Source organism: Oryza sativa, chromosome 9 (genome assembly GCF_034140825.1).
Source record: "Oryza sativa Japonica Group chromosome 9, ASM3414082v1".
Classification (NCBI taxonomy): domain Eukaryota; kingdom Viridiplantae; phylum Streptophyta; class Magnoliopsida; order Poales; family Poaceae; genus Oryza; species Oryza sativa.
The window spans coordinates 20,391,498-20,402,955 of record NC_089043.1 but is presented as its reverse complement, the minus strand read 5'-3'; the positions used below and the strand labels follow the sequence as shown (position 1 = coordinate 20,402,955).

Here is an 11,458-nt window from a genome sequence, read left to right as displayed (position 1 = left end):
GGGAAACAAAATAAGTCTATCCTTTTCTCGAGGAGTCAAATTATGAAAGAGATGCCTTTGCTAAGGAGTTTAATCTGGACTTTGAAATCCAAGTGTACACACACATTTGAATAAAGTACAAGGCATTTCTCAGTATTTGGTGATGTGCATGCAAGCATATCCAATGCAGCGCATGATCATTGTGCGAAAACACACATCTAAGTCTTCTAACGTTCTATAGTCTTCACCAAAAGCAAGCTATAGCCTATAGCATATATCTCACTTAATTATAGCACAGAGAAAATCATGCATATGCATGCAACAAGTTAAAGCTTGAAATGCTGCTGTACAATAATAATAATAATAATAATAATAATAATAATAATAATAATAATAATAATAATAATAATAATAATAATAATGAAATTAAAATCGCGCGTTAATAAGTCGATCGGCGTACGTACATACCTTGTGTAGCTTATAATTAAGGAGAGATCAGATCAAGCATATATGCAGGAGAGATCGATCGATTGCGAGCGAGGTACGGTGAGCAAGAGGAGGGCTATCTAGCTGGAGCTTTCTTTTGCTCGACGATCGGCTATATAAATAGATGGAGTAGTAGAAACTACAGTAGTGAACTCGATCGATCCATCGATCGGCTAGCTAGCTTATTAATGCATGCGCCAATAATAAATTCTCTCATATATGCACAACCTGCACAACACACACAACACTATACAGTCCAGCTGTGTACTCTCTTTTGAGAAACACGGTGCAAACATAGACGCTCACAACACGCGTACACTTATTTCTATGAATGTACGCATGTACACTCTATCTCTATTAGTACCTCCGAAAGACTCGGCTGGTATATCTTAAGGTTGACGAAGTAACCACGGGTGCCTCACTCTCAAGGGGTACGTCGCTTACCATTGAAAAAAATAATAAGCCGTAAATATGAGCATCAGTGTTAAATCTAGAATTTAAACCTGGATGATACTAGTTCTATCACAAGGAACCTAACTATGCTCACTTCTCTCTCTATGTCCCTGTCAAAAGAGGAGAAATTTTTTTTTGTTTCGAGTAACACACATGCAAGATAGCCTGTACTTGAATTCAATTCTTCACTGCTAGCTTGCTTTGACGAGCGAAGCGACGCGAAAAGCCCCTTCTTCAGGGATACATATATACGCCATAACGTACGTAAGTTGCCCTAGCTAGCTTAGCTTATGTGTACTCCTGTACGTACTGAGATATAGATCGATCAGATGTAGCTTTCCGTTCTTGTGTAACTCTGTATTACTGTGGCCTGTGGGGGTAGCGAAAGGAGGCTCGGCCAGTGATTGCCTGATGGGGTGTGCACGTCATGCTTGATCAATGCATATGCTATAGCATTATCTTCTTTCTTTTGAGTCTTTCCATGGCCCCTTCGTACTTGGATGCATATCTTCCTACAGGATACGGAGTAAATACTTGTAAAACCAGAAGGTCCCTTCAAAGGAATCAGACTACAAGGGCAAAAAAAAAAAAAAGACGCAAATCAATTAAATTCAGCCAAAAGGATAATTACACTGTAGATTTTTATTTAAAAAAGACTGAGCATATCTCTATCCCTACTATTATAAAAATTGAAGATGTTTTTGTAGGTATTTTGGTGCGTCATCCGTGTATGAGTCGGTTTTTAAGTTCATTTGCTTCTAGAAATGCATATCCGTATTTGAGTCGGTTTTCAAGATCGTTCACTTTTGGTAATACAGAGGGAATCATATAAGAATTCTGTTTAAAAAAACTCGCATGCTAACTTGAGACGATCGGAGTTCTAACTGCAGCTCATGATTTTCTAAAAAAATATATATCCAAGCGAACTCCCACAGTGAATTTCATCTTAACTAAACCATATAACAATAATAAGATTAAAATAAATTTCATCCGTTGCAACGCACGGGTACTTTTTCTAGTTAATAAAAAATATAAGGTACTATATTATATACTCCTAAATTTTTATTGAAAAGTCCGTGAAAGTAGTAACCGCGAACAAGAAAAAGCTAACTAGCTCTAGACAAATCTAGCTAACTCGGTAACACCATGGAAGATAAAACCTAGACTCTACATATATAGATTTAAACCTCTCTAAAGACTTTATTTGGAAGAAACCCTATAAATTTATTGGACCGGATAGCGGAGGAGGAGGGGGACCGAAGGACGAAGGTCGAAGGTGACGGTGGAAAAAACCCTACAGGTTCAGGGGCTGCCTTCCCGAGCCGCTGTGTTCATTCTTATATATTTTTCTGTGTGTTTTTCTTGCTAACTAACATGTAAATTCTCTTCACATTGAGGGAAAGAAAGGAGGCAAGTTCAGTTGATACAAGAATCTAAAATTAAATTCTTGGATGGAGGGGATCAGATATTCAGAAGAATTTATAGAGCTAATGCTTTCAGCCAAAATATGACACTACTTATCTCTTGTTTTTTTCTGTATGCAGAGAACTATAAGATTTGAGGTTTATTACTAATTCTTTGCATGTTGCTTTACTCTCTTTTAGTTTTGTTATTTAAGGATGTGTCAAATAGTCCATCCATCCCAAAATATAGCAACCTAATATGGGATGAGACTCATCTTAGAACAATGTATCTGTACATCCTAGGACAATTTTGGGACGGAGGGAGTACCATTTTACTACCTCCATCCTAGAAAGATTGCAATTTTACACTATTTATATCCAACATTTGATCGTTCGTCTTATTTTAAAAAGTTTTATAAATAGTATTTTTATTGTTATAAAATGATAAACATGAATAGTACTCCCTCCATCCAATATAAGCATTTTTATCATAGTGATAAGTTAAACATTTTTAAGTTTGACCACTAATAGCAGAAATATAAAAAAGATCAATCATATAAATTTGATATTACAAGATTTATCATTAAAAAAACTATTATAATATGTAATTCTTTTTATTTAAGATATTTTATTTTTATAGGTATTGTTGGTCAGAGTAGTATCTCGGAGGCCATGTCAGGATAAAAAAATACGTATATTTTAGGACGGTGAAAGTACATTATGTGTGACTACTTTTTAAAAACTTGTTTATAAGTTTTTCGAATAAGATGGACAATCAAATATTGAATATTACCTCGTTGAATACGGAGGTAGTAGCCTATTGAATACGGAGGTAGTGCTACTACGGATGAAGTGACGTACTACTGTTCAGATCAAATCACGAAACTAAAGATTTGACGGGTCGCACTTGGACCAAAATTGCCGCAAAAGATCTCACGCCATTGAATGCCAAAAGTTCTGACGACTAAAAAACATTAACTCATGGTTGAGTTCAGTGCACACGGATCACTGATTCGCCGCAGCTACGCGCCGATCTGCAATGATGAGCTGACGCAAATTAATTGTTGAAGCGAGAGTAAAAAGGAAAGGCAACACTGCACCATGAGTGCATGAGCCGCAGCGCTAGAAAGGAACCCCAAATTAATTAATCCCTCACTCTTTGAATCTGTTAAAATATATATAAGGGCCTATTTAGTTCGCCTAAAACTTTTCAAAAAACATCAGATCAAATCTTGGAATATATGTATGTAGTATTAAATATAAATAAAAAGAAAAATTAATTACACAGTTTGCATGTAAATCGCGAGATGAATCTTTTGAGTCTAATCCATGATTAGCCATAAGTGCTACACTAACCCACATATTCTAATGACGGATTAATTAGACTCAAAAGATTCACATCGCAGTTTTCAGGCGAGTTATGAGATTAGTTTTTTCATTCGTGTCCAGAAACTCTTTTCGATATCCGGTCAAACGTCCGATGTGACACCTAAAAATTTTTATTTCACCAACTAAAATAGACCCTAAGCTATATTACAATTTGTTTTAATCGAAGGACCCTGTTAAAATATAGATTCGCACTCAGGCCGGCTCAATCGAAGGACCCTTTCAATTATAAGTTAAAATATAAGCTGTATTACAATTTGTTTTAATCTATAAATATATTCATGGGTTATGGGTTACTCCCTTATATCTTTACCTCCAACACCACACTAGCTTCATCCAGTTTTCTTTTATTAAATCTTTCCTACGAAGAAGAATATTTTTGTGTTTTTTCTACCTTAATGTGTACACCAGTCACCAAGTGAATGCCACTTAGCATCAGTGTTTACAGATTTAATACAACACCGGAATTCAAACCCCGTTGAATTGATGGTTTCCACGAGAAAACCCACTGGTTTGCTACAAAACTCACAAACCAAAATTGGAATTCCGTGCAGGCGCCTCTAGATCGCCTACAGTGGCGGATCCACCATGGGGTCTCTGGGGTCTCGAGACCCCGCTACCCGTATTGTAATGACCCCATAAAGACCCCACTAAAATTTTCTGTCATACATCTATTAGAAGAGGGGCCTATAATTTTATATGGTTTGTTCAGACCCTCCTGGTAATCTTTCCTGGATCCGCCCCTGATCGCCTATAGGTATATATCTCAAGTGAACGAGAACGTGAATTCCCTTTTAAACTGCCCAGAAATCTTGTTGAATACTGAGAGTAGGAACACCGATATAATTGAAAGCCATGAATTTTCGTCGAAAACTGATTGCTTCTGTATTAAAATAATAAAAGTGATCGAGAAAATCAGGAAATAAAGGGAAAAATATAGGACTCTTTTTACAAGGATTGACAGTGATGTAACATAATATGTAGTACACAACTGAAAACATTATAGCAACAATCGAAAAGTTTGAAGTCCATAGCCAGTACATATAAAAACTATACAATCTTATAAAGTTATAATATCGATCAGCAACATAATATTATTATGACGTTCCATATCAATGGCATATATGGTTGTAAAGTAAGGTATCCTGTGGCAACAAAACATAAAAAAATATTTCTTTTTACTAGTTTTAGTTATTTGATTTGGCTTTTAGTGCTAAGTTCACATAAATACAACTTCTGTTTAACAAATTTTTGTGTTGCATAGTAATAGTATTTATAAGGAATTTTTCCAAAGTTTTCTCATTTTTAACTAAAAATACTGATTGGATTAAAAAAATCGACTCATTTGCAACCTTAATTATTATAGGATAGATATTTTGAGAACTTTTTTCTATACATTAGAACTCAAAGTTTTAAGTAGGGTTTTAAATTTTGATTTTGGCTAAAATTTTGGCCATTTCAAAATTTCAGAAATTTCAGCATTTTTTGGACCGAATTTTTCTGAAATTTTGACACAATTTAACTGAATTTGAATAAAATTTAACCAAATTCACCAAAAATTGCGAAAAACCGAAAATTTCAGCCGAGATATCAAGTACCAGAAATTCAAACCCTGGTTTTAAGAAAAGAATCAACCAAGATTTAGGAAAATCTCAACGATAAATGCAATTGGCTGTGTGATCCAATTTGGCCCGTCAGAAGCTCTCCAAGTTGGCACCGCACTTGACGCCACTTCTGCAGTGTACTCCGTGCCATGCAACGTAGCTGCTTCATCGCTATGCATGCAAGATGCTCACTGGAGCGCGTTGTCTCCATGGCGATAAGTGGCGGATCAGGAAGATATAGTAGTGGGGTCTGAACAAACTATATAGAGTTAAAGTTCCCCCTCCTATTTACATATAGAAAATTTTAATAGGATTTTCGTGGAGGCTCTTATAGTCTTCACGCCAGTAGTGGGGGCACGAGACCTCGCCGCCCTCAGGCTGGATCCACCCCTTCATGGCGATGAACTCGGCGACGACGTGATCCAGGAGCGCCACGGCGTTCGGGTTGTTAAACTTCGACGAGAGGTGGAAGCAGTGGTCCTCGCCGTCGGACTCCACCAGCGTCGCCCCGCCGCCCCACGCGCCGTCGCGCATCTCCGGGCGCCGCAGCTTCAGCGCCGTGGCGCGCCAGGCGGCCGGTGTCTCGGACGGTAACCGGTCGGTGCCCCAGCCCACCTTCGATGTCGATGCCTTCGTCCTCGCCGCCGCCGGCGCCACTGCGGGAGGCGCCGAGCCGTACCTTCAAGTTGTGCACGATGTTGGCGCCGGCGCTCTCGCCGGCGAGGAACATGTGGCGTGGTTGGCCACCTAAGGGTACTGGACGGTGTGACGGGAAGCCACCCACCGGAGCGCCGCCCACGCGTCGTCGTAAGCCGCGGGCACAGGGGTGCTCCGGCGCGACGCGGTAGTCGAAGGAGACGGCGACTGCCGCGGCGCGCGCGGCGAGTGACTCCGCGTAGCGGTGGAACAACGGGGCGCGCGGAGGCGCTCGCGGTACAGAACGCGCCGCCATGGACGTAGACAAACCAAAGGGAGCCTCCTGCATGCGGCGGCGGCAGGGAGGAAGAGGCGAACGGACACGCCGGGGATCGTCACAACGCCATTTGGGCTTCTGATCTCGTCGGACGACGATGCTGGCACGGAGGTGTGGCGCACGTATACTTCCTGACGAGGCCGTCCTTGTACGTTCGCGCGTAGGAACGGGAAGAGGTCGACGGCGATGTGATCTTGTTTGTGTTCATGTGATGCTGGTCCTTCCCGCGTCCGTGCTCGAGCTCCTCTGCAACATCACCAGTCCAAGACGGCTTCACCTCGAGTTGTTAGTTGGTTGAAGGCTTATAGCTTCTTCGATGCAGTTATCTTACCGTCGTAACCTAGCTCCTTTGTTGTTGTCGGTTTTGTGTGTTGCATATTCGTCCTCCGTGTCGTGTTGGTGACGGTCTCAACTCTCCATCACTGGTGAAGATAGAGACATATGGATTTACAGTTCAGTTACTTTCCCCTATCTTTTGCTTGGTTCGACTGTAATAATCAGCGGTGATGTGTGTGAGGTGATCTGATCAGCCGATGATTACGACGAGTATTTGCAAATTCGAGTTCAAATTCTTTGGGAATCCACGACAAAGGTTTAAGGTAGTGGTGAAAACGGTACGAAAACTTTTCAGATTCCAGACCTATTTTTTAAAACAGAATCTATCGGTTAGAATTTTTCAAAAACGGAAACGAATTCGGAAATATTTTGTCGGAAACGGAATCGAAAATGATAAGGGCAGTTTTCGTCGGAACTCGGAATCAGTCGGAAACTTTCCGGAAATTTTCTCGGAATTACCAGAAATTTTGTGACTGAAATACCCTAGATTTTTTTTAAGCACTGAATAGTGAATAACATGGTGTTTACCTGCTATTTTTTTTAAAAAATTGTTATGCAAATCTAAAATTACATAAGAATATTATTTTTCCTGCATTAGGATTTATCAACAACATTACTTTCTTAAACATAGATAATTTATTCCATTGGATTTATCAGTTTGAGGGGTTTTTTATTCCGATAAATTTTCGTACCGTATTTGCGCCAGTTCGTTTTCGCTCCGTTTTTGGTTTATATAATATTCGATTCGTTTTCGTATCCAGGGTTTTCAATTCCGATTCCGATTCCGATTCCGAAAAAAAATGAAATCGAAAATAATAAAGATGGCTTCTGTCCGTTTCCATACCGTTTTCACCCCTAATCTAAGGAGGAGGACTTATATGCAGATTATGCATATTTTTGCCAACAACGAATGGAGTAGGTTGTCATCTCACTTTCTGTATTTAGACTTGTGTTACAGATCGTCTGTATTTAAACTTTATGTTTTTAAAATACGCGAATATTAGGGAAAGATCTGATATCAAATAATGAGAAGGAGTGGGTTTCGAACCCAAATCGTCTAGCCCATTACCTTGTGGAGCTAGCCGGAATATTCTTGGACGTTTCTCAAACTGTATGTTTTGTTTTTTTAAAAAATATAGTTGTTTTGAACTGCCAACTCTATAATACTTGGGGCTAGTTATTTCGAAGCAATAGCCCAAATAAATTCCATTATTAAAAAGATTATCTTCGTACCACAATAATACACACATAATAATAACAACTAGTCCGTGAAACATCCAAGGCAGTAACACAACTGTTTCCATTAGTCATCAGAGTCTCAGAGATAATAACTCTGGAGCACACTCCGTAGAGCAATTGCAGGAACACGATGATACTTCTGGGCCTTACTGGGAAGCCTGATCATGTTGCCCACCCCAAACCCGGCACGTCGAAGCCCAACCACAGCTTGGGCCGTACACCTCGGCCCGCGGGGAACTCTCCAACAAGCTGGCACCACCGCACTTGACCTCGTTTTCTTAGTGGCGCGCTCCTCCTCCATCAGCATGCTGATCGGTGGTGGTGTCTTGCCCTTGGCGATGAACATGGCGACGCGATCCATGAGCACGCCGGTCTCCGCGTGGGAGCCGAACTCCGGCAAGAGGTGGAAGCAGTGTTCCACGCACCTGGACTCCACCAGCGTCGCCTCGCCGCCCCACGCGCCGCCGCGCAGCGCCGCCGCGTACCGCCGCCCGCGGTCGCGAAGGACGTCCTCCGTGGCCACGCTCACCAGCGCGCGGCGGCACGGCAGCGACGCTATCGCCTCGGCGGGAGGGTCGATCCGGGGATCGTCGCCGCCGTTGTTGTTGTTGCCCGCCGTCACGTACGGCCAGAGGGCGTCGATCCTCTCCGGCAGCAGCATCGGCGGCGGCTCGCGCGTGCGCGTCTCGCACGGCAGCCGCTCGGTGCCCCAGAAGTATGGCTGCAGCAGTATCATGCCCTCGATGTCGATGTCGTCGTCGTCGTCGAACACCTCGCCAGCGTTGCGGGTGGCGGCGCCGGCACGTACTGCCACGTTGTGCACGATGTTGGCGCCGACGCTCTCGCCGGCGAGGAACACGCACGAGAGGTCGGCGTAGTCGCCGACCCAGGTGTCGTCGGAGAGGCGGCGGGAAGCCGCCCACCGGAGCGCCGCCCACGCGTCGTTGTAAGCCGCGGGCACGGGGTGCGCCGGCGCGAGGCGGTAATCCACGGACACGACGACCGCCGCGGCGCGAGCGGAGAGCGACTCGGCGTAGTCGTGGAACATCCTGGCGGAGGCGCTCCCCGTGCAGAAGGCGCCGCCGTGGACGTAGACGACAAGGGGGAGCCTCCTCCCGGCCGCCGCGGCCGCCGCGGCCGCGTCGACGGGGAGGAACACGCGGACCGACACGCCGGTCTCGTCGTCGATGACGACGTCCTTCGTCGCGACGCCGTTCCCGCTCCTCGTCTTGTCTCTCGTGGCGCACCAAGATCCACCTGCGGCCGTCGTTGAACTCGACAAGAAACGGCCGGAGGTCGACGGCGATGTTGCCGCGCGCCGGCGCCGGCGCCGGCGACGGCGAGCTCTTGCTGCTTGTTCTCATGCTGCAACTGTAGCTCGCTCTTGCACGATGGCTTGCATGGAATGGGAATTAAGCGGGTTCTTATATATAGGGAGTAGAGAGGTGCCGTGCTGGTGAAGTTCTCTAAATTAACCCCTTAATTAGTTTTTTTAGGAGACCTTAATTGATTGATTAATTCTCAGAACACAACTAACTGATCGATCGATGCGCGTTCCCATTTCTCTCGATCTTGCAAGCATACGCGTTCCATTTGAAAAGACATATAAACATTCCGTAGAAGGGAATATATAGATTCGCAGGAAGCCAGGAACAAATTTCTCGTGAATTAATACAAAATTGTTGTTGATGAACTTATCTGGGAAAGGAAGATATATGATTTATATATAAGCATTAAATGTTATGAAGTTCTTGCATAGGAAAAACAAAGAGGAGAGATGCCATACGTATTAAAAAACCAATACTGATCCATGTTTCCATTCTTAAAAAACATGTAGGCTGATACCTTTCACATCCTCATGCATGCACCAATATTGTTCTGGCCGGTACATTTTCGTAGAAGGGCAGTTTGCTGGAGCAACCTTATCTCATGAATTAATTAAGACATGCCACATAAAATAAAATCATTATCCATGGACCCTCTGGGAGAAGGAGAGAGAACCTGGGACTGGGAGGAAGGCGTGTTTGCTGAAGCAATGGCGCCGATCGATATTGTTTATGAAGTTTTGCATCTGCAAAAAAGGAGGAGAATAGGTGGACAGGGAAATCCAATTCACTACTATAAAACCATTTTTTAGATAACCCAACATTTTTACGAATAGGCTAAAGGAAGACCCGCTTTTAAAAATACATAAGACTCCTCCGGTTAAGGTTGTCTTAGTAGGTCTGCTCGTCAAAATAGACCTATTTTCCCAGTTGGTGGTTTTGAGTCGATTCAGTCACACAATTCCACCATGGACCGAAGAGCTATATTAAAATCAAAGGACACGCCCCTGCCTCTGCTCATTTGTTCCTTTTTCTCCTTTGCTCTCAGCTCAATCTCTTCATTCTTTTTATCAGTCCGGCAGCCTCGGGAGTAGCAACGGCGATGGTTGTGGCCTCAGCAGCAGTGGATCTGTTGCTGACAAGCATGGGAGCTGCGACGATGACCACGTCAACCTCTAGAGCGGCGATGACACCCCGTCCTCCCCCCCACACCCACCCTTTCGGGGGCACCAAATCTGTCGCTGTGTGCCTTGGGAGGGGTGGATCTGCCAATGACGAGCATAGGAGTGGCGATGACGTATACCACAGAGGCCTCGGGAGAAATAACAATGATGGTGCCAGCCTCGGGAGGGGTGAATTCGGCGGTGGGAAGGTCGGGGATGTCAAAGGCAAGGTCAGCGACAGCCATTTTTCAGGGAATAGATGTGGTGTCGACAGTGGACGGCAGCGGTTTCTTATGAACTAGGGATTTTGGGAAAAAAGTTGGCAAAATTTCTTTTTGCAGTCAGGTGGCATAACGTGTCCGCTTGCAGAAACCTCATTTTCCCACACAGTTGTGTTGTCCGTTTGAAAAAAAAAATCCGATTTTTACATACAGTTGGAGGCAGCGGTTGTTGCGCCCGCATACAAAAATTCATTTTGGTCACATGAGAAAATTATTTTTTTAGGTAGTGATTAACATTACCAGATCAACATAATGGCAATGATTATCATAGCTACTCCCTTCGTCCTTGAATATATCAATCTAGAATCGGATAGAACGTAGCGTAGTACTACGAATTTGGACAGGTACATTTCATCCGATTTTAGGTTACTATATTCTGAAACGGATAGACTAGGTGGTTACTTGCGTGGATTGATATATGTAAACATACATTAGGATTAACCCCAATACAATATAATAAGTTGATATACTTGCAGAAAGCAATTAAAATGACACTGATGATCTGATGCGGCAATAATGCCCAGCCTCGGCGTGTGTTTATCAACTAGCAACACTAGGCCTCGACGTGGAAGAGGAGAAGAAGACTAGATGAGGGTGTCAGTGTGGTTAGCCATACGGCAATGCCTAGCTAGCTTAGCTGCAACGAGAGACGAGGGTACATGCATAGAGGTCAACGTCAACGCTGTTGCATCCTATAGTTGAGAGGAAAAAAATGTCTGGGTCGGCCGACGAGTCCGGAGATGGATTGTAATCAGTTGAACGATCACCCGTTTATTATATTATTTAAATACTTATAATTATTTTACAAGATTAAACAAGATAGATTAAGG

General features: G+C 43.3%; 1 protein-coding gene across 1 annotated transcript; it reads right to left on the bottom strand.

Moving 5' to 3' along the window:
- Positions 1-7,891: 7,891 nt before the first annotated feature.
- On the bottom strand, positions 7,892-10,592 carry LOC107275342 (probable carboxylesterase 2). The gene is made up of 2 exons (XM_015755718.3): positions 10,415-10,592; positions 7,892-9,116 (listed from the first exon to the last, which is right to left on the bottom strand). The coding sequence occupies exons 1-2, from the start codon at positions 10,590-10,592 to the stop codon at positions 7,939-7,941; spliced, it is 1,356 nt and encodes a 451-aa protein (XP_015611204.2). The 3' UTR covers positions 7,892-7,938.
- Positions 10,593-11,458: the final 866 nt, after the last annotated feature.